The 24860-nt window shown below is 44.7% G+C and overlaps 1 protein-coding gene across 3 annotated transcripts in view; it reads right to left on the reverse strand.

The window, feature by feature from the left end:
- The window catches only part of LOC124041929 (ephrin type-B receptor 1), a 432554-nt gene that overhangs the window by 189347 nt on the left and 218347 nt on the right, over positions 1-24860 (reverse strand). For all 3 annotated transcript variants that reach the window (XR_006840006.1, XM_046360112.1, XM_046360111.1), the window contains exon 3: positions 14755-15436. Coding sequence is in view for 2 of the 3 variants with exons in the window: in XM_046360112.1 (XP_046216068.1) it covers positions 14755-15436 (682 nt within the window). In the remaining variant the exon portion in view is untranslated. The remainder of the gene's footprint in view (positions 1-14754; positions 15437-24860) is intronic.

A 24860-nucleotide genomic window follows, 5' to 3' on the forward strand; every position in this document is an offset into this window, starting at 1 on the left:
TGTTTACCACTACAAACCGATGCTGGCACTAAGACCGCACTCAATGAGCTGTATACGGAAAATGCTCATCCAGAGGCAGCGCTCCTAATGGCTGGGGACTTCAATACAGGGAAAGTGAAATCAGTTGAACGTAATTTCTATCAGCATATTTAATGTGCAACCAAAGGGAAAAGAACTCTAGAACACATTTACTCCACACATAGAGACGCATAACAAAGCTCTCCCTCACCCTCCATTTGGCAAATCCTCCTGATTCCAGCTTGCAAGCACAAATTAAAGCAGGAAGCACCAGTGACTCGGTCAATAAAACAAGTGTTCAGATGAAGCAAATGCTAAGCTACAGGACTGTTTTTCTAGCACAGACTGGAACATGTTCCGGGACTCTTCCGATGGCATTGAGGAGTACACCATATCAGTCACTGACTTCATCAATAAGTGCATCGATGACTGTGTCCACACAGTGACTGTACGTACATACCCCAACCAAAAGCCATAGATCCGCACTGAGCAAAAGGGTTAAAAATTGTCAGACTCCAGCCACCCTAGTCATAGACTGTTCTCTTTGCTACCGCACGGAAAGCGGTCCTGCGCCAAGGTTAGGTTCAAGAGGGTCCTAAACAAGAGGGTCAACAGCTTTTATCCCCAAGCCATAAGTCTCCTGAACATCTAATCAAATGGCTACCAAGACTATTGTTATTGTTCCGCTGCTCTTTCGTTAGCTGTTACTTTTATTTATTATTTTTTAAGTATTTTTCTTAAAACTGCATTGCTGATTAAGGGCTTGTAAGAAAGCATTTCCCTGTAAGTATACCTGTTGTATTCAGAGCATGTGACAAATACAATTTGATTTGATCCCCCAACCCTCACTGTTTTTCCATCCCTGCCCATTCCAGCCCCAAGTCCCCTGTGGTGCCCAGCCTCAGCAAAGCGTTCTCCTGGCATCCGCCAAACCCAGATTTGTCCGTTGGACTGCCAGATGGTGAAGCGTGATTCATCACTCCAGAGAACAAGTTTCCACTGATCCAGAGTCCAATGCCGGCGAGCTTTACACCACTCCATCCGACGCTTGGCATTGCGCATGGTGACCTTAAGCTTGTGTGCTGCTGTTCAGCTATGGAAACCCATTTCATGAAGCTCCCGACAAACAGTTATTGTGCTGACGTTGCTTCCAAAGGCAGTTTGGAACTTGGTAGTGAGTGTTGCAACCGAGGACACATTTTTACGTGCTGCGCACTTCAGCACTCTGCGGTCCTGTTCTGTGAGCTTGTGTGGCCTACCACTTCACAGCTGAATCGTTGTTGCTCCTAGATGTTTTCACTTCATTTGACAGACTGACTTGTGGGAAAGGTGGCATCCTATTACGGTGCCATGTTGAAAGTCACTGAGCTCTTCAGTAAGGCCATTCTACCGCCAGTATTTGTCTGTGTAGATTGCATGGCTATGTGCTCGATTTTATACACCTGTCTAATCAAATCAAACTTTATTGGTCACATGCACCCAATACAAAGTGTAGACCTTACCATGAAATGTTTACTGACAAGCCCTTAACAAACAGTGCAGTTCAGGAAGAGTTAAGAAAATATTTACCAAATAAAGTTTATTATTATTATATATATACAGTTGGGCAAAAAAGTATTTAGTCAGCCACCAATTGTGCAAGTTCTCCCACTTAAAAAGATGAGAGAAGCCTGTAATTTTCATCATAGGTACACTTCAACTATGACAGACAAAATGAGAAGAAAAAAAATCCAGAAAATCACATTGTATGATTTTTAATGAATTTATTTGCAAATTATGGTGGAAAATAAGTATTTGGTCAATAACAAAAGTTTATCTCAATACTTTGTTATATACCCTTTGTTGGCAATGACAGATGTTTTCTGTAAGTCTTCACAAGGTTTTCACACACTGTTGCTGGTATTTTGGCCCATTCCTCCATGCAGATCTCCTCTAGAGCAGTGATGTTTTGGGGCTGTTGCTGTGTAACACGGACTTTCAACTCCCTCCAAAGATTTTCTATGGGGTTATGATCTGGAGACTGGCTAGGCCACTCCAGGATCTTGAAATGCTTCTTACGAAGCCACTCCTTCGTTGCCCGGGCGGTGTGTTTGGAATCATTGTCATGCTGAAAGACCCAGCCATGTTTCATCTTCAATGCCCTTGCTAATGGAAGGAGGTTTTCACTCAAACTCTCAAGATACACGTCCCCATTCATTCTTTCCTTTACACAGATCAGTCGTCCTGGTCCCACAAAAAAAAAAAACAGCCCCAGAGCATGATGTTTCCACCCCCATGCTTCACAGTAGGTATGGTGTTCTTTGGATGCAACTCAGCATTCTTTGTCCTCCAAACACGACGAGTTGAGTTTTTACCAAAAAGTTATATTTTGGTTTCATCTGACCATGTGACATTCTCCCAATCTTCTTCTGGATCATCCAAATGCTCTCTAGCAAACTTCAGACGAGCCTAGACATGTACTAGCTTAAGCAGGGGGACACGTTTTGCACTGCAGGATTTGAGTCCCTGGCGGGATTTGAGTCAATCTTCCAGATTGAGGAAGATTATCAGTGGTCTTGTATGTCTTCCATTTCCTAATAATTGCTCCCACAGTTGATTTCTTCAAACCAAGCTGTTTACCTATTGCAGATTCAGTCTTCCCAGCCTGGTGCAGGTCGACAATTTTGTTTCTGGTGTCCTGGCTACATATAGGCTGGTTACAGCAGGGTACATACACCAGGCTGGCTACATATAGGCTGGTTACAGCAGGGTACATACACCAGGCTGGCTAGATATAGGCTGGTTACAGCAGGGTACATACACCAGGCTGGTTACATACAGGCTGGTTACAGCAGGGTACATACACCAGGCTGGCTACATATAGGCTGGTTACAGCGGGGTACATACACCAGGCTGGCTACATATAGGCTGGTTACAGCGGGGTACATACACCAGGCTGGCTACATATAGGCTGGTTACAGCAGGGTACATACACCAGGCTGGTTACATACAGGCTGGTTACAGCAGGCTACATACACCAGGCTGGCTACATACAGGCTGGTTACAGCAGGGTACATACACCAGACTGGCTACATATAGTCTGGTTACAGCGGGGTACATACACGAGGCTGGCTAGATATAGGCTGGTTACAGCAGGGTACATACACCAGGCTGGTTACAGCAGGGTACATACACCAGGCTGGCTACATACAGGCTGGTTACAGCAGGGTACATACACCAGGCTGGCTACATATAGGCTGGTTACAGCGAGGTACATACACCAGGCTGGCTAGATACAGGCTGGTTACAGCAGGGTACATACAGCAGGCTGGCTACATATAGGCTGGTTACAGCGGGGTACATACACCAGGCTGGTTACATACAGGCTGGTTACAGCAGGGTACATACACCAGGCTGGCTAGATACAGGCTGGTTACAGCGGGGTACATACACCAGGCTGGCTAGATACAGGCTGGTTACAGCAGGGTACATACACCAGGCTGGCTACATACAGGCTGGTTACAGCAGGGTACATACACCAGGCTGGCTAGATACAGGCTGGTTACAGCGGGGTACATACACCAGGCTGGCTAGATACAGGCTGGTTACAGCAGGGTACATACACCAGGCTGGCTAGATATAGGCTGGTTACAGCAGGGTACATACACCAGGCTGGTTACATACAGGCTGGTTACAGCAGGGTACATACACCAGGCTGGCTACATATAGGCTGGTTACAGCGGGGTACATACACCAGGCTGGCTACATATAGGCTGGTTACAGCGGGGTACATACACCAGGCTGGCTACATATAGGCTGGTTACAGCAGGGTACATACACCAGGCTGGTTACATACAGGCTGGTTACAGCAGGCTACATACACCAGGCTGGCTACATACAGGCTGGTTACAGCAGGGTACATACACCAGACTGGCTACATATAGTCTGGTTACAGCGGGGTACATACACGAGGCTGGCTAGATATAGGCTGGTTACAGCAGGGTACATACACCAGGCTGGTTACAGCAGGGTACATACACCAGGCTGGCTACATACAGGCTGGTTACAGCAGGGTACATACACCAGGCTGGCTACATATAGGCTGGTTACAGCGAGGTACATACACCAGGCTGGCTAGATACAGGCTGGTTACAGCAGGGTACATACAGCAGGCTGGCTACATATAGGCTGGTTACAGCGGGGTACATACACCAGGCTGGTTACATACAGGCTGGTTACAGCAGGATACATACACCAGGCTGGCTAGATACAGGCTGGTTACAGCGGGGTACATACACCAGGCTGGCTAGATACAGGCTGGTTACAGCAGGGTACATACACCAGGCTGGCTACATACAGGCTGGTTACAGCAGGGTACATACACCAGGCTGGCTAGATACAGGCTGGTTACAGCGGGGTACATACACCAGGCTGGCTAGATACAGGCTGGTTACAGCAGGGTACATACACCAGGCTGGCTACATACAGGCTGGTTACAGCAGAGTACATACACCAGGCTGGCTACATATAGAATGATATGAGTCCTAAGTCTGCTGCTTACCTATAGCAGATTCAGTCTTCCCAGCCTGGTGCAGGTCTACAATTTTGTTTCTGGTGTCCTTTGACAGCTCTTTGGTCTTGGCCATAGTGAAGTTTGGAGTGGGACTGTTTGAGGTTGTGGACAGGTGTCTTTTTATACTGATAACAAGTTCAAACAGGTGCCAGGTAACGAGTGGAGGACAGAGGAGCCTCTCAAATAAGAAGTTACAGGTCTGTGAGAGCCAGAAAGCTTGCTTGTTTGTAGGTGACCAAATACTTATTTTCCACCATAATTTACAAATAAATTCATTAAAAATCCTACAATGTGATTTTCTGGATATATTTTTCTAATTTTGTCTGTCATAGTTGAAGTGTACCTATGATGAAAATTACAGGCCTCTCTCATCTTTTTAAGTGTCGCATTTCACTTCCTGAATTAGGTCAAAGGCCACTTCATGTATCCAAAAGCCATTTAGATCAATGGACTTTAGTCTAAGACTAGTTGATCAAGTGCCATGGAGAGAGGCAACTGGTAGTTAGTATGACCTTTGTAGATTAGTTGTGTCCTTCCAGTCTGTGCAGGTGATGGTGATTATGGTGTTCTAGTGTACCGCCCTATGTAGGAAAAGTCATTTTTGCTCATCCCCATATTTGTTTTTGTTTTTCTGCTCTTTTGCACACCAGTATCCTCACATCCTCATCTGCACCTCAGCCACGCTCAAGTCCTAAATGATATCTTAACCGCTATCGATAAGAAACATTACTGTGCAGCCTTATTCATTGATCTGGCCAAGGCTTTCGACTCTGTCAATCACCACATCCTCATCGGCAGACTCGACAGCCTTGGTTTCTCAAATGATTGCCTCGCCTGGTTCACCAACTACTTCTCTGATAGAGTTCAGTGTGTCAAATCGGAGAGTCTGCTGTCCGGACCTCTGGCAGTCTCTATGGGAGTGCCACAGGGTTCAATTCTTGGACCGACTCTCTTCTCTGTATACATCAATGAGGTCGCTCTTGCTGCTGGTGAGTCTCTGATCCACCTCTACGCAGACGACACCATTCTGTATACTTCTGGCCCTTCTTTGGACACTGTGTTAACAACCCTCCAGGCGAGCTTCAATGCCATACAACTATCCTTTCGTGGCCTCCAATTGCTCTTAAATACAAGTAAAACTAAATGCATGCTCTTCAACCGATCGCTACCTGCACCTGCCCGCCTGTCCAACATCACTACTCTGGACGGCTCTGACTTAGAATCTGACTTAGAATCTGACTTAGAATACTTACTACAAATACTTAGGTGTCTGGTTAGACTGTAAACTCTCCTTCCAGACCCATATTAAACATCTCCAATCCAAAGTTAAATCTAGAATTGGCTTCCTATTTCGCAACAAAGCATCCTTCACTCATGCTGCCAAACATACCCTTGTAAAACTGACCATCCTACCAACCCTCGACTTTGGCGATGTCATTTACAAAATAGCCTCCAATACCCTATTCAACAAATTGGATGCAGTCTATCACAGTGCAATCAGTTTTGTCACCAAAGCCCCATATACTACCCACCATTGCGACCTGTACGCTCCCCCTCTCAGCTTGGTCTGGCCCTCTCTCTAGTCACCCCAAAACCAATTCAGTTCTCTGCTGCCAATGACTGGAACAAACTGCAAAAATCTCTGAAACTGGAAACAAACCCACTGGCTCCATGTCATCTACAAGACCCAACAAGGCAGAGTTCATCTCAGGTAAAGTCCCCCAACACTTATCTCAGCTGTTCTCGCACACCCCGAGAGCGTCTGGTCAGTCACCATAGTGGTCATCTCCTTTCTCCCCTTACCCATCTGTCTAGCAATTCCATGCGCACAGTCCAAGCAACATCCTTATCATTTATCGGGTTCCCTCGGATATCTCTCTTGAGTCACCCCCTCTCAAAAACCAATTCTGTCTTTGTCCGCCTCTCCTTCCAGTTCTCTGCTGCCAATGACTGGAACAAACTGCAAAAATCTCTGAAACTGGAAACACTTATCTCCCTCACTAGCTTTAAGCACCAACCAACTTTTGAAAAGAAGGTCCTCACCGCGTGGCCGCGGCACCCTACTCTGGTGGTCCCAGCGCGCACCCCCTGGAGTTCACTCCTGTAGCCTCTGGAACTGCCAATTTCTCCACAAGGCAGAGTTCATCTCAGCCTATGCCTCCCTCCTGAGTCCCTCGACTTCTTGGCACGGAAACATGGATCACCACAGACAACACTGCTACTCTGCTCACACTGCTCTCTCTTCGTCCGCCCACGTGTTCTCGCACACCCCGACCAACTGGTCCCGGGGTGGTGGACACCGGGATCTCCCTCATCTCTCCCAAGTGGTCATTCTCTCTTTCTCCCTTACCCATCTGTCTATCCCTCCGTCTTCATGAGTCAGAGTTACTAGCCCTTTGAAAAAATCCTTATCATTTATCCCTCCAGATGTCAACAATTACAGACCTTGATGCCTTGATCTCCTTTCCTTCTCTCCAAAACTCTTTAACGTGCCCACGTCTACCTTTGACTCTTTCCTATCTGCTCTCTGAATGACCTTCTTGATCCAAATCAGTCAGGTTTCAAGACTAGTCATTCAACTGAGATGCTGTTCTTCCTCTGTATCACTGGAGGCCCTCCAAGTCTCCGCACTGCCTTGCTAACTCTCTCTCCTCTGCTCATCATCCTTCTAGATCTATCGGCTGCCTTCGATACTGTGAACCATCAGATCCTCCTCTTCCACCCTCTCCCTCCGCTCAAACCTTCTCCCACCATCTCCTGATTCTGCCTCCCACGCTCCTTGCGTCCCTTGACCTGACAGGTCCTCCAGGTGGCGTGGCGAGAATCTCCCGTCTCCGTCACCACGCTCTCACCACTGGTGTCCCCAGGGCTCTGTTCTTGGCCTTCTCCTATTCTGGCTATACCCAAGTCACTTGGCTCTGTCATAACCTCACATGTCTCTCTTATCATTGCTATGCAGACGACACACAATTAATCTTCTCCTTTCCCCCTTCTGATGACCAGGTGGCCCCCCCCTCGCATCTCTGCATGTCTGGCAGACATATCAGTGTGGATGACGGATCACCACCTCAAGCTGAACCTCGGCAAGACGGAGCTGCTCTTCCTCCCGGGGAAGGACTGCCCCCCTTCCATGATCTCGCCATCACGGTCGACAACTCCTGTGTCCTCCTCCCAGAGCGCCAAGAACCTTGGCGTGATCCTGGACAACACCCTGTCGTTCTCAACTAACATCAAGGCGGTGGCCCGTTCCTGTAGGTTCATGCTCTACAACATCCGCAGAGATACGACCCTGCCTCACACAGGAAGCGGCGCAGGTCCTAATCCAGGCACTTGTCATCTCCCGTCTGGATTACTGCAACTCGCTGTTGGCTGGGCTCCCTGCCTGTGCCATTAAACCCTTCAACTCATCCAGAACGCGGCAGCCCGTCTGGTGTTCAACCTTCCCAAGTTCTCTCCCACGTCACCCCGCTCCTCCGTTCTCTCCACTGGCTTCCAGTTGAAGCATCTCCCGCATCCGCTACAAGACCATGGTGCTTGCCTACGGAGCTGTGAGGGGAACGGCACCTCAGTACCTCCAGGCTCTGATCAGGCCCTACACCCAAACAAGGGCACTGCGTTCATCCACCTCTGGCCTGCTCGCCTCCCTACCACTGAGGAAGTACATCTCCCGCTCAGCCCAGTCAAAACTGTTCGCTGCCCTGGCCCCCCAATGGTGGAACAAACTCCCTCACGACGCCAGGACAGCGGAGTCAATCACCACCTTCCGGAGACACCTGAAACCCCACCTCTTTAAGGAATACCTAGGATAGGTTAAGTAATCCCTCTCACCCCACCCCCCCTAAGTTTTAGATGCACTATTGTTAAGTGACTGTCCCACTGGATGTCATAAGGTGAATGCACCAATTTGTAAGTCGCTCTGGATAAGAGCGTCTGCTAAATGACTTAAATGTAAATGTAAATGTAACTGTCAGAGCAGCACACAGATTACTGCACCTGTACATAGTTTAGCCCAAACAACTACCTCTTTCCCTACTGTATTTAATTAATGTATTTATTTTGCTCCTTTGCACCCCATTATTTTTATTTCTACTTTGCACATTCTTCCATTGCAAATCTACCATTCCAGTGTTTTACTTGCTATATTGTATTTACTTTGCCACCATGGCCTTTTTTTGCCTTTACCTCCCTTATCTCACCTCATTTGCTCACATCGTATATATACTTGTTTATACTGTATTATTGACTGTATGTTTGTTTTACTCCATGTGTAACTCTGTGTCGTTGTATGTGTCGACCTGCTTTGCTTTATCTTGGTCAGGTCGCAATTGTAAATGAGAACTTGTTCTCAACTTGCCTACCTGGTTAAATAAAGGTGAAATAAAATAAATAAAAATCTGCACGTCTATCACTCCAGTGTAAATTGCTAAATTGTAATTACTTCGCCACTATTGGCCTATTTATTGCCTTACCTCCTTACTTCATTTGCACACTCTGTATACAGATTTGTCTTTTGTGTTATTGACTGTACGTTTGTTTATCCCATGTGTAACTCTGTGTTGTTTTTGTCACACTGCTTTGCTTTATCTTGGCCAGGTCACAGTTGTAAAGGAGAACTTGTTCTCAACTGGCCTACCTGGTTAAATAAAGATTAAATAAATAAATATATAAACATGTGTAAACACACACACATTCCACTCCACTTTCCACAGCAAAACACACCTCTCACTATAGACTAGCTTCCATCTCTGATTGCCCATTCTGCATTCAGCATATACACTACCTCGCTCTCCCAGCCCTCTTCTCCCTCCCTGCCTTTACAGTGCTTCCCTCAATGAGGGGAATTATTTCAGCTTGCCCTCATTTTCTTCTTGTTCCGTTTTCCTCATCTCTAATGGGCAATTACATCAGGCTCCACGCGGAGGCCATCTTGTTTCACTGACCTCTAATTGATTGGCTGTCCAAACTGCTCGGCTTCTATAAGCACTTTAAGGTTACATTTCCCTGTTTAAATAATGGATTACAAGGTCCATGAAAGAAGATTGTGTGGAAAATAAAAGGCAGGGATTGCTTCTCGTTTGAGTCGTTTCAATGACGTACAAGCCTCTATTTTAACCTCAGAGACTGAGTTATTAGGGGAGATGGAGAGTGCTCAGAGCGCTTAGACTACTCCAGACTAACCTACAGTCACGGCATCTCTGTGTGTGTGCGTGTGTGTGTGTACCACTTCTGCTCGCACTATGTTCAAAGCATGGTTTTAGCAGCGCTATCTGTCTGCAGATGAATATCAGTATGGCCAACAGACAGCGTGTCTGCGTATCTCTCCCTCTCTCTGTGTGTGTGTGTGTGTGTGGGGGGGGGGTGCTAATGTCAGTGTAGAACCAGCTTCACGCAGTGCCCCTGAACACTCTCCTCCTATAATTAACACTCCGACTGTGTAGTATCCTTCCTCTTCTCTTCTGGGTCCTATTTTTCATACCTCCCACAGTTTGTGCTTTTACATCACAAAGAGAGGGCAGAGAGGGAGACAGAAAGAGAGAAGAAAGAAAGTGGGAGAGAGAGAGAGAAGAAAGAAAGTGGGAGAGAGAAGAGAGGGAGAGAGAGAGAGAGAGAGTGATGTTGAGAGACAGTTCGGCAAGAAGTCCCTACTTAGAAGGAGGAAGTCAGAGAGAATGTGGGAATTAGCGGTAGCCAACACATATGTGTGTGTGTGTGTGTGTGTGTGTGTGTGTGTGTGTGTGTGTGTGTGTGTGTGTGTGTGTGTGTGTGTGTGTGTGTGTGTGTGTGTGTGTGTGTGTGTGTGTGTGTGTGTGTGTGTGTGTGTGTGTGTGTGTGTGTGTGTGTGTGTGTGTGTGTGTGTGTGTGTGTGCGAGCGTGTGTGCGAGGGTGTGTGAAGAAACCACCTACAAACAACCAGAGCAACATACCTCCACCAAAAACAACGCAGCACCTACGCTCCAATTACTCTTGGATTGGAGGTAAATAGAGTAGAGATATAGCAGAGATACACAGTACAGTATATCTGTCCAAACCAATAGGATTTACTGTGTGGGTAGCTCAAACTAATACAAATGGCCTGTGTTGTTATTCTCAACCATTGCATCTCTGTATGTTAAGAGAAACTGATAGAGGAGCTTTAAACATCTCTGTTTGTTAAAAGAAACTGATAGAGGAGCTTTAAACATCTCTGTATGTTAAGAGAAACTGATAAAGGAACTTTAAACATCTCTGTTTGTTAAGAGAAACTGATAGAGGAGCTTTAAACATCTGTCTGTTAAGATAAACTGATAGAGGAGCTTTAAACATCTCTGTATGTTAAGAGAAGCTGATAGAGGAGCTTTAAACATCTCTGTCTGTTAAGAGAAATTGATAGAGGAGCTTTAAACATCTCTGTCTGTTAAGAGAAATTGATAGAGGAGCTTTAAACATCTCTGTTTGTTAATTAAGAGAAACTGATAGAGGATCTTTAAACATCTATGTTTGTTAAGAGAATCTGATAGAGGAGCTTTAAACATCTCTGTTTGTTAATTAAGAGAAACTGATAGAGGAGCTTTAAACATCTATGTTTGTTAAGAGAATCTGATAGAGGAGCTTTAAACATCTCTGTTTGTTAATTAAGAGAAACTGATAGAGGAGCTTTAAACATCTATGTTTGTTAAGAGAATCTGATAGAGGAGCTTTAAACATCTATGTTTGTTAAGATAATCTGATAGAGGAGCTTTAAACATCTCTGTTTGTTAATTAAGAGAAACTGATAGAGGAGCTTTAAACATCTCTGTTTGTTAAGAGAAACTGATAGAGGAGCTTTAAACATCTCTGTTTGTTAAGGGAATCTGATAGAGGAGCTTTAAACATCTCTGTTTGTTAATTAAGAGAAACTGATAGAGGAGCTTTAAACATCTCTGTTTGTTAAGAGAATCTGATAGAGGAGCTTTAAACATCTCTGTTTGTTAATTAAGAGAAACTGATAGAGGAGCTTTAAACATCTCTGTTTGTTAAGAGAAACTGATAGAGGAGCTTTAAACATCTCTGTTTGTTAAGAGAAACTGATAGGAGCTTTAAACATCTCTGTCTGTTAAGAGAAACTGATAGAGGAGCTTTAAACATCTCTGTTTGTTAATTAAGATAAACTGATAGAGGAGCTTTAAACATCTATGTTTGTTAAGAGAATCTGATAGAGGAGCTTTAAACATCTCTGTTTGTTAATTAAGAGAAACTGATAGAGGATCTTTAAACATCTATGTTTGTTAAGAGAATCTGATAGAGGAGCTTTAAACATCTCTGTTTGTTAATTAAGAGAAACTGATAGAGGAGCTTTAAACATCTATGTTTGTTAAGAGAATCTGATAGATGAGCTTTAAACATCTCTGTTTGTTAAGAGAAACTGATAGAGGAGCTTTAAACATCTCTGTTTGTTAAGAGAATCTGATAGAGGAGCTTTAAACATCTATGTTTGTTAAGAGAATCTGATAGAGGAGCTTTAAACATCTCTGTTTGTTAATTAAGAGAAACTGATAGAGGAGCTTTAAACATCTCTGTTTGTTAAGAGAAACTGATAGAGGAGCTTTAAACATCTCTGTTTGTTAAGGGAATCTGATAGAGGAGCTTTAAACATCTCCGTTTGTTAATTAAGAGAAACTGATAGAGGAGCTTTAAACATCTCTGTTTGTTAAGAGAATCTGATAGAGGAGCTTTAAACATCTCTGTTTGTTAATTAAGAGAAACTGATAGAGGAGCTTTAAACATCTCTGTTTGTTAAGAGAAACTGATAGAGGAGCTTTAAACATCTCTGTTTGTTAAGGGAAACTGATAGAGGAGCTTTAAACATCTCTGTTTGTTAAGGGAATCTGATAGAGGAGCTTTAAACATCTCTGTTTGTTAATTAAGAGAAACTGATAGAGGAGCTTTAAACATCTCTGTTTGTTAAGAGAAACTGATAGAGGAGCTTTAAACATCTCTGTTTGTTAAGGGAATCTGATAGAGGAGCTTTAAACATCTCTGTTTGTTAATTAAGAGAAACTGATAGAGGAGCTTTAAACATCTCTGTTTGTTAAGAGAAACTGATAAAGTAGCTTTAAACATCTCTGTGTCTGTATCTCCATCTTTAGATCAAGGCCATATACCATTTATTTTTCATATGTAAATAAAATAGGATATAGCAGAAACATAGACTGAGATGGAAGAGGAAAGAGACGCTGTATAAGGAATGTGGAGATGATGGAGAGATAGAGAAAGATGTGTGTTTGCAGTGTGTGTATTGAACACCCTGCTATCCATCCTACTCTTATGTTTATTAAAAGTCATATCCATTCACTGTTGATCTGAACCCTGTTTTTGAATTGTTGTTTTGACAGGCTTCATCATGACTCAGCACTATGTTGTCAGATTAACCCTGTGGGTGGAAGAAGAGCTGTTCTTTTCAGTGTTCAGCTGTTCTATTCAGTGAGTGCAACTGTGTGACTCCACAGCCATTCTCAGCACAGTTCATAATCACAGCATCTGTGATTCCATAAGAGGGACCTTGCCTGGGGTTGGATCTGATCTAAGAGCAGTTGAAATAGGAGCCAAATAGAAGTTTTCCTTCACCACTGATCTAGGATCGGATTATGCTATCCTGAACCAAAACCTTCATTATTAGTGGAATGCAGACATACCTGATCCAGTATCAGTTGTTAGGAGCAAGTTTTAATGACTCTCTGCCCCTCAAAGTCATTGGTTTCCTTGGCCAAGTAGCAGGGGAAAGCAAAGTACAGTAGAACGGAAAACACACACACACACTGCTTTAATATCTATTTATTGATCGTATCAGATGTGCGTCAATCAATCTTATCTCCGCTCCACACATTCTCACTCACACCTCCAGAGGGACTCAATAAAGCATTGTGCTGGGAAACTGAGCACACTATATTATCATTAGAGACCTTGAGCACATATTATACTTGGTGTGTGTGTGTGTGTGTGTGTGTGTGTGTGTGTGTGTGTGTGTGTGTGTGTGTGTGTGTGTGTGTGTGTGTGTGTGTGTGTGTGTGTGTGTGTGTGTGTGTGTGTGTGTGTGTGTGTGTGTGTGTGTGTGTGTGTGTGTGTGTGTGTGTGTGTGTGTGTGTGTGTGTGTGTGTGTGAGAGAGAGAGAGAGAGAGAGAGAGAGAGAGAGAGAGAGAGAGAGAGAGAGAGAGAGAGTCATCATAAGAAAAATAAGTTGCCCTACAGTAGCTCACTTCAAACTACAACTACTATATACTTGTTTTGGACAACAGACACATTTCTTCCTCTACCAAGCCTTGCTTTACAAACAGTAGCCTGTAAAATAAAACATGTGGTTTTACATCTTCATAGAACTGTACATCACTCATCATCCCTAGAACAGCAGCCCTCCCCGTCTCAGCAGATTAGGAATGAATGATAACGCGCCTCTCTATCATGCTTCTCTGATCAAAGGAGAATTACAGTGCACCACGATCTGCAAAATGCACGAAACACAATCAATACCGTATGCCACACAAAGCGGTGTCAAAGAAGAGAACTATGAAATTGGCTATGTGCTGTTACAATAAAGATAATGCTCTGGTGTCTTCTTATGTACCTACTGCATCTAAAATAGATCAATTCCCACAGAGCCTGTGTGATTTAATTTACTGCGAGTCTTCAGTCATGTTGAAGTGGTAAAATATGAAAGACAATGATGTATTTACAACTCCCAAGTTTGGGCCTGAGGTTCCACACAAATCTAATTCACAAACCGGGAACAGCTGGCCGTTCAGAATAAATCCAGTGATATTGATTCCGCAGCAAACCAAATCTGGTTCTTTCAAGGTTCCAAGGACTTTTCATTGGGTTGTGGGAACGGGGATGGACATTACAAAAGAAATACCTTCAAATAAAAACATTTATGACTTTAGGGCCAGGCATATTTCTCTGGTCATGTGGTCAGGGAGAAATCCTGGCCCTATTTCTGTGTTCACAGTATTTCATGTATACATTTTATTTAGCAGACGCTCTAATTCAGAACAATTTACAGAATAAATTATGGTTAAGTGCCTTGCTCAAAGGCACAATGATCGATTTTTGCAAATAGTCAGCTCTGGGATTGAAACCAACAACCTTTCGGTTACTGGCCGAAACGCTCATAACCGTTAGGCTAACTGCCACCCATTTCAGTTCTTGGGAACATTCCTTTGTTGTTTCCTTACCTCGGCAGACATTCCCGTTATCTGTCTCGAACCCAGCTTTGCAGGTGCAGCTCCCGATAGGAACCATCCACTCCCCATCTCCATTGCAGTACAGCTTTATTGGCACGTCCACCTCCTCCGAATTCGGGATGCAGATCCCTCTAGCGATGACCAGGGAGGTGCTCTCCGCCCCCGTCATGGTCTCTGGGAAGATGGCGAAGTTCTGCACCACACTGGGGCACTTCTTATAAAACACTCTGACTGAGAGTAGCGACATACAAGCACCATAGTCCTGAAACGCCAGGTAGAACCCATTCTTCGACAGCGGGCCAAAGCTCCGAACCTCTGTGTTGACCTTCATCAATCGTCCGCCGAAGTCCACCTGGGAGAAGCTCTCATCGGCCGCGATGGTGTCCACCTTTAGGTAAGGGGCTTCCATCCAGAAGGCAGTTCCTTTGGTGGCGATGACCGAGTCCGTCTCGTAGTAGTAAAGGTTGAAGGTCTCCTTACAGGAGCCGGGAACGTTGGGGATGGAGCTGCAGTCACGCACGGTGAAGCGCATCTCCACGTAGATCCTCTGAGCTCCACGTCGGTCGATGAAGGTGGTGAGGAGCCAGTTGTTCTGGCTGGGCTCAAACACGTTGCACACCTGGTAGGTCCGGATGGTGTTGAGGTTCTCGTCGTAGCCGCTCACCTCCTCCCACTGTGAGACAGAGTAGAGACCAGAGACATGGGTATTTGGTTAGAAATATACAGTATCTTGAAATTGTCACAAACACAGTAACCAATAGTGTTTGACTCTGCAATGCCAAGAGAGAAGGATGCTCAGCTAGTATCAGCTCAAATGTTTTGTTAACAAATTTCTAAATCAATATTTTATTTTTAAATTCACAGTTTCCTGCCTTGCAAAACGTATGAAAAAGTAGTATGAAGTTTACATTGAGTAAGTAAACTCTCAGGGCATTTGAAGTAGCTGACTAGAAATTCACTTTTAATTTAGAAGACAAACTTGTGGCAAAGATATGTCAACTGACCTCCTGAAATGACAGTTCCCTGTCGACCAGTGGTTATATCTAAAACAGCATTAGATAGAGCGATACAATGATAGCACACATACAGTACAGTATTAGTACAGGTAAAACTTCTTAGTAATGGTCAGTAACAGAATGGAGTGATTGAATCATACTACACCGGCTCATACTACATACTACACTACTACAGACTACAAAGGGAAGCACAGCCACGTGCTGCCCAGTGATACGAGCCTAAGAGCTAAATTACTTTCTATGCTCTCTTCGAGGCAAGCAACACTGAAGCATGCATGAGAGCATTAGCTGTTCCAGGAGACTGTGTGATCAAGCTCTCCATAGCCGATGTGAGTAAGACCTTTAAACAGGTCAACATTCACAAGGCCGCAGGGCCAGACGGATTACCAGGACGCATACGCCGATCATGCGCTGACCAACTGGCAAGTGTCTTCACTGACATTTTCAACATGTCCCTGACTGAGTCTGTAATACCAACATATTTCAAGCAGACCACCATAGTCCCTGTGCCCAAGAACACTAAGATAACCTGCCTAAATGACTACCGACCCATAGCACTCACTTCTGTAGCCATGACGTGCTTTGAAAGGCTGGTCATGACTCACAACACCACCATTATCCCAGAAACCCTAGACCCACTCCAATTTGTATACCGCCTCAACTGATCCACAGATGACGCAATCTCTATTGCACACCACACTGCCCTTTCACACCTGGACAAAAGGAACATATATGATAGAATGCTAATCATTGACTACAGCTCAGCGTTCAACACCATAGTGCCCAAAAAGCATCACTAAGCTAAGGACCCTGGGACTAAACAGTCCCTCTGCAACTGGATCCTGGACTTCCTGATGGGCCTCCCCCAGGTGGTAAGGGTATGTAACAACACATCTGCCACGCTGATCCTCAACACAGGGGCCCCTCAGGGGTGCGTGCTCAGTCCCCTCCTGTACTCCTTGTTCACTCATGGCCAGGGATGACTCCAAGACCATCATTAAGTTTGCCGATGACACAACAGTCTAATCACCGACAACAATGAGACAGCCTATAGGGAGGAGGTCAGAGACCTGGCCGTGTGGTGCAAGGATAACAGCCTCTCCCTCAACGTGATCAAAACAAAGGAGATGATTGTGGACTACAGGAAAAGGAGTATACCGAGCGCGCCCCCATTCTCATCAACGGGGCTGTAGTGGAGCAGGTTGAGAGCTTCAAATTCCTTGGTGTCCACATCACCAACATACTATCACACCAAGAAAATCGTGAAGAGAGCACGACAAAGCATATTCCCCCTCAGGAGGAAAAGATTTGGCATGGGTCCTCAGATCCTCAAAAAGTTCTACAGCTGCACCATTGAGAGCATGAACAAAGAAATTGAAGAGACGTAAAGATACGTTGAAGAAACAAAAAGAGGAAGGTTAATATCCAGGTCTGCTCACTCCATACCACCAACCACAGCCACTTCCACATTCTTGCATTGTCTGCCTGGTATGGCATGCCCATTGCTGGTTATTCACCTTTAAAAGGTTCCACACAAACGATACAGCTTTCATACTAGAACATATTCTGTAGCAGACTGAATTATAGTAGTAATCGAGACAGTGGTAGACAATGGAGATGTCGGAGGACATTTATGCCAACATGAACATTAATCTAGAAAATATGTTTTGTAATAAAGGGGCAGCAAATAGAGATGAGGATTTCTATGAAGATATCATCAACTCCCACGAGGAATATGCCACCTCAAAGACAACACCAGGACTTATTCCCTCAGGTTCTGAGAGCTCAGGGTTGAGACCCTTCAGAGCTGTTGCAATGTGTCTGGGGCTGCTGTGTGTTCTTCTACTGGCTGGGTTAATTGGTCTGGGTTTCTATCACAAGAAAGTTGTTGTTGGGTTTGAAGATTTTAAAGCTTCCAAAACTAACCTGACGATAGAGAAAGAAGAGTTACAGAGCAGCTACATCACCCTGACTAAAGAGAGAGATGAGCTACAGACCAGCAACAAGAAACGGATGACAGAGAGAGACCAGCTACAGATCAACTACAATGCCACGAGAGGTGAAAGAGACGGGGCACTGAGCAACTACAACAACTGCCTTAGCAATTTTAGACACGGTTGATGTCCTTATTATTTCCCACACATACAGTACTACAGATCCAAACTTTTAGGAGATCCACAGCTGATTAATGACCTTGCTTCAGAAACCCAAAGCCTATAACCAGAGAGAGCATACTAAGAGGTCCGGGAACTGCTTCTCTAATATAAATCCTAGATCACACTTGTAGGTGATGTCATGGTGATGTTAGCTAGCTAAGCTCATGCGCATAAATGCATAATCAGGTTTAAAAGTCGTGTCGTGCCGGACTGCACCTGTCATGCCTGACTGCACCTGTCACCCTGGACTGCACCTCCCATTGACTTCCCAAATCGCTGGTCTGTTTGGTCTTTTTCATAGGCATCCCGGTGAAGAATTTGTTGCGCTTTTTTCGGTTGCTTGTTTTTTGTTAATTTGTTGTTGCAATCTGATTGAATTGTCTTGACTATTGATTGATGTGTCTTGTCAATTGTTGTCTTTGTCGCATAATGAAAAATGTCAATACATATGTTAGACATGAAACATTTACACAAATCCGATTGTAAAACCCCTATGTCACATCTAGAGTATTACTAAAGGCATGACTAGTACTCAGACTAAACAGACTTCCTGAAATGACAGTTCCCTGTATTCCAGTGGCTATGTCTAAAACAGCTACAGATAGAGAGGGAAATGATAACACACACATAGGAATCTGGTTGCTGTCTTATTTTCACACCTAGTCAGCAGCCAATCACATACATATTTTTGGTATGTCTATATGTGGCATGCTCATTGGTGGTAAGACACCTATAAAACGTTCCGTATACACGGCACAGCATTCATACTGGAACATATTGTCACGTATGCATAATGGATTCGGGAGACAGACGCAGGAATGCGTAATAGGGTTCTTTATTTAGCCCAAATTACGGCACGGGGATGAAGACCAAACAAACACGTAACATAAACACAGGGTTGAAACCCAAAACAAAAGATCAAGGAGTTCCTCGAAAAAATACACAACTGCACAACGATTATCACACTAGACGAGACCCGTAATCAACTGCGCAATCCACAATGGCACGAAAGCCCAAACACACAGCACAGGTACTCACACGCACCAACGGACATTGTAACAATAATGGACAGCACCATGGTGAACAAAGGGCACATATATACAAATACAATCAGTGAAAATAGGGGCCAGGTGTGCACAATGAAAGTTCCAGAGGGATCTGTGACACATGTTCTGTAGCAGATAGTAGCATTTGAGACAGTGGTAGATCATGGAGATGTCAGAGGACAAATGTGCAAATATAGACGTGGCAAGCAAAGATGAGCATATCTATGAATATGCCATATTCTCTCAAGACCTCAAGAGATAAGACCAAGGAGGATGCCACTTCTAAGGGGTAGAACAGGTGCTAACCCCTCAAGTATTGATAACTCAGGAAGGAGACCCTCCAGAGCTGATGCAGTGTGTCTGGGGCTGTTGTGTGTTCTCCTACTGGATGGGATCGTAGGCCTGTTTCTTCACAACCTGACTAAAGGAAGCGAAGTCACAGCAAACTGGCTAAGATGAAAGACCAGTTACAGACCATGGAGAGAGACCAGCTACACACTGGCTACAACACCATGACCATGGAGAGAGACCAGCTACACACTGGCTACAACACCATGACCATGGAGAGAGACCAGCATCAGACCAGCTACAACACCATGACCATGGAGAGAGACCAGCATCAGACCAGCTACAACACCATGGCCATGGAGAGAGACCAGCTACACACTGGCTACAACACCATGACCATGGAGAGAGACCAGCTACAAACTGGCTACAACACCATGACCATGGAGAGAGACCAGCTACAAACTGGCTACAACACCATGACCATGGAGAGAGACCAGCTACACACTGGCTACAACACCATGACCATGGAGAGAGACCAGCTACAAACTGGCTACAAAACTATGACCATGGAGAGAGACCAGCTACAAACTGGCTACAACACCATCACCATGGAGAGAGACCAGCATCAGACCAGCTACAACACCATGACCATGGAGAGAGACCAGCTACAAACTGACTAGAACACCATGACCATGGAGAGAGACCAGCTACAAACTGGCTACAACACCATGACCATGGAGAGAGACCAGCTACAAACTGACTACAACACCATGACCATGGAGAGAGACCAGCTACAAACTGGCTACAACACCATGACCATGGAGAGAGACCAGCATCAGACCAGCTACAACACCATGACCATGGAGAGAGACCAGCTACACACTGGCTACAACACCATGACCATGGAGAGAGACCAGCTACAAACTGACTACAACACCATGACCATGGAGAGAGACCAGCTACAAACTGGCTACAACACCATGACCATGGAGAGATACCAGCTACAAACTGACTACAACACCATGACCATGGAGAGAGACCAGCTACAAACTGGCTACAACACCATGACCATGGAGAGAGACCAGAATCAGACCAGCTACAACACCATGACCATGGAGAGAGACCAGCTACACACTGGCTACAACACCATGACCATGGAGAGAGACCAGCTACAAACTGGCTACAAAACTATGACCATGGAGAGAGACCAGCTACAAACTGGCTACAACACCATGACCATGGAGAGAGACCAGCATCAGACCAGCTACAACACCATGACCATGGAGAGAGACCAGCTACAAACTGACTACAACACCATGACCATGGAGAGAGACCAGCTACAAACTGGCTACAACACCATGACCATGCAGAGAGACCAGCTACAAACTGACTACAACACCATGACCATGGAGAGAGACCAGCTACAAACTGGCTACAACACCATGACCATGGAGAGAGACCAGCTACAGACCAGCTACAACACCATGACCATGGAGAGAGACCAGAATCAGACCAGCTACAACACCATGACCATGGAGAGAGACCAGCTACAAACTGGCTACAACACCATGACCATGGAGAGAGACCAGCATCAGACCAGCTACAACACCATGACCATCGAGAGAGACCAGCTACAAACTGGCTACAACACCATGGCCATGGAGAGAGACCAGCTACAAACTGGCTACAACACCATGACCATGGAGAGAGACCAGCTACAGACCAGCTACAACACCATGACCATGGAGAGAGACCAGAATCAGACCAGCTACAACACCATGACCATGGAGAGAGACCAGCTACAAACTGGCTACAACACCATGACCATGGAGAGAGACCAGCATCAGACCAGCTACAACACCATGACCATCGAGAGAGACCAGCTACAAACTGGCTACAACACCATGACCATCGAGAGAGACCAGCTACAAACTGGCTACAACACCATGGCCATGGAGAGAGACCAGCTACAGACCAGCTACAACAACCTGGCTGAAGAGAGAGACCTGTTAAAGAGAGAGAGAGACTAGCTTCAGAAGAGGTTTTCTACCTTAAAACAAACTGGGCCTGAAGGCTGAACGCTGTTTCAGTCTAGATGGTATTACATCTCTTCTGAAGTCAAATCCTCGTATGAGAGCAGATAACACTGCATTGAGAAAGAAGCAGATCTGATGATCATAAACAGCAAAGCAGACATTTCTCACTAAGCTAAACCATAGGGTCTTGATTGGCCTGCCTGACAAAGACAGCGAGGGACCTGGAAATGGTTGGACGTTACCCCACTGACCACAGCCTACTGGTCGGGAAAACAACCTGATAATGGCGGTGGGGATGGAGCGAACGGGGAGGAGGAATGTGCTGAACACTCTCCTGAGTTGATTGATATGGAATGACTTTCCATGTGCCGCTCATCGTAACAGTGTTATATTAATGCATGTGTATGTAGCAGATGTGGTCCCTGAATTACGCTTGAGGGATGAGTTTTTGCTATGAGCAAGTAAATCATTAAGACATTTGATAAGAAGCTTCAAAGAAATATGCAGAAATGTCAAGACTGTTCCTTTCTATTCGTGTTCACAAACTTGTCACACCCTGATCTGTTTCACCTATCTTGTGATTGTCTCCATCCCCACCAGGTGTATCCCATTACTTTAAATACTATCCATCTCCTGTGTCTGCATCTGGGTCTTAGCCTGAGCCATGATAAAACTGGTGGTTAGGTGGGCGCCGACTTCTTGAAAGTCAGTTCCCTGTCTAACAGTGGTGATGTCTAACACAGCATCAGATAAAGATACCGCAATGTATTACTGTCAGCTCAGGACATCCTGAGCCTGCGAAGGCCTTTACTTCAAACTCTACACCCTCAGAGAGTTTGAAGTAAACTCCGCACCCTCTACAGGGCCCTCTACACCCTCAGATACAAATCTGTATATATTTTTATATATTGTAATTTTGTTTTCATTGATTTTACACCTGCATTGTTTGCTGTTTGGGGTTTTAGGCTGGGTTTCTGTACAGCACTTTGAGATATCAGCTGATGTACGAAGGGCTATATAAATAAATTTGATTTGATTTGATTGATTTAATATGTTTTTTTCTTAATTGTAATGATCTTCCTATTGAATTTCTTCAGTTTGTGTTGGAAAAAGAAGGGTTAACATCCAAGAGAGAATTAGTCTTTGGTAGTCTCTTGGTAGAATTAATCTACCTGGGCTCAACACTCATTGGCTAGGCCCTCAGGCTTTGGATAGAAGGCACCAGCCAATGCCATTGACATTGACTTCCATTAGAGCAGCATTTTGGAATGACAGTAGAATCAACCAATCACAAATGGTCATGTAATATGTTGGACAATTGTATGATGCCTCAAGGCCTTCTAGAGGGCCTAAGTATACGTCACTAATTCAGAGCGAATAGCGAGCCTTATCTTGTTTTCTCACGCTTGAGCCTAGCTAGCTGGCTAGCTTTTTTTAGTGAGTGTATGTAACAATGGCGATGGCAACTGCAGAGCGAGTAATCAAGAACGATGTGGTGGCTAAATTGCATCGCCCTTTTCAAGACTAACTTTTAATTAAAAGTTCAATCTTATACAGAACGGGAGACCAACTCTTGCACTGCCAGATTTGGCGCCACAAGGAAAGAGTTTTGAAAGGCATTTTCAAGTTAATAATTAGGAGTGCTATCCGTGGATAACCAGCTGTGAGCTGACAAAAAAAACATATTACATGACCATTTGTGATTGGTTGATTCTACTGTCATTCCAAAATGCTGCTCTAATGGAAGTCAATGTCAATGGCATTGATAACAGCTCAACCTGGACAACTGGTTTCAAAGATTTAGCTTGATTGAGAAAGTCAGCACTTTGACACCACAACTCAACTTCACACCTGCGAGCTACAGTGTGTTTAAAAACATTTGGGAAAACAAGAGTAGATCTTCTTCCTCTTCGTAAAGAGCAGCGGCGCAATGAGACACTTCCTCACAATGATAAAATCAGGCACAACAGGGAGATTCTAGAGTGCCTTATTCATTTTAGGCAAACAAGATTTAGCATTCAGAGGACATGATGAGGGTAAAGAATCAGCTAATAAGGGAAACTACTTGGAAATACTGGATTTCTTAACTGAGTATGACAGCACGTTAAACTGCCATTTGGCTATCGAGTTCACAGGCATTTCCAGCTAAATCCAAAAGGACCTGATACACGCGGTCGCGAATGTAATGACAGGTGTCATGAAGGAAGAATTGAAGAAAACCCCCTTTGTAACGAGACGACATACATGACGAGACTACAGACATCAGCAATGTGGCCCATAAGTCTTATGTGTTGCGTTACACTACCGATGGTGTTGTGAAGGAAAGGTTTTTCAAATTTGAGAATGTACTGTAACTGAGGATAAACGGACAGAAGCGGTTGCTGCCCGAATTATGAGCTTTTTAGAGGAGTGTGAATGGCCAAAGTTGTGGCACAGTGTTACGATGGGGCCGCAGTCATGGCCTCTGGTATAAACGGAGTACAAACCAAGGAGAAAGAAAGGTCTTTATTCATTGCTATGCGCACACTCTTAATCTGGTGATGTCACAAGGTGCTGGTAAACTAAAAGAACGCAATATCTTGGTGGCCTAGCAGAGTTTTTCTCAAGATCTGTCAAACGAGCAAAACTACTGGATGAAATATGCTGGCGAAGACTACACAGAGTGGCGCCAACACGACGGAACTTCTCCTCACGCTTAGTTTGCACTGTGTAGGAAAAACATGCAGAACTCATTTAACTCTTTGAATACATAGTGTATCGTCACGAAGATTCTGATGAAGACACCAACCACAGCGCAGATGGATGCACCTGACAAGCTTTGAGTTCTGCTTCCGGCTATCTGCGTTCTACTCCATATTTGCATACTCTGACGTGCTGTTTGGAATATTGCAGAACAGGGAGTTTGACATGCAGTTCTCCTTGTCAAGGGTGGACGACTTCTGCAACACCACAGAGATGGAAAAAGGAAAATGTGATTCCATCTACGAGGACACTGTGAGTGAGACCGGAGTTCCAAGGGGGCGCAGGACACATATGCAAGGAGACATTTGAAGACGTAAGGAGACATATGTGGGCTGTACTAACAGCTACACAGTGCGATCATCGACAACATTACCACTCAGTTAAGAAACAGATTCAATGACCATGAAAGGCTCATGTTCCTTGCCCTTCTTGGCCACCAAAAGATCCCAATATATAGGGAAACGCCAAGCTTTCCAAACGCTGCGTTCTCTAGTCTCGAGCAAAGCTATGGTCCTGATTTTGATTCGCCGGGGCTTAAAACAGAACTCACTGTTACTCAGTGTCTGACTTCGAGGGTAAGAGCCCAGCAGATCTGCTCCACTTTCTCCAGCAGAAGAGACTAAATGATAGTATGCATCAATTGTATCTGCTTTCCTGTCTAGTTTTGACAATTCCAGTGTCCACTGCATCAGTAGAAAGAACATTTTCTGCACTAAAAAGGATCAAACATGTTCCAGGAACACCACTGGACAGGCTTTGATCTCAATTGAAAAACAACTTATTGCGGATGTAAAATAAAAAGATAAGCTATAT

Source organism: Oncorhynchus gorbuscha, linkage group LG08 (genome assembly GCF_021184085.1).
Source record: "Oncorhynchus gorbuscha isolate QuinsamMale2020 ecotype Even-year linkage group LG08, OgorEven_v1.0, whole genome shotgun sequence".
Taxonomy (NCBI): domain Eukaryota; kingdom Metazoa; phylum Chordata; class Actinopteri; order Salmoniformes; family Salmonidae; genus Oncorhynchus; species Oncorhynchus gorbuscha.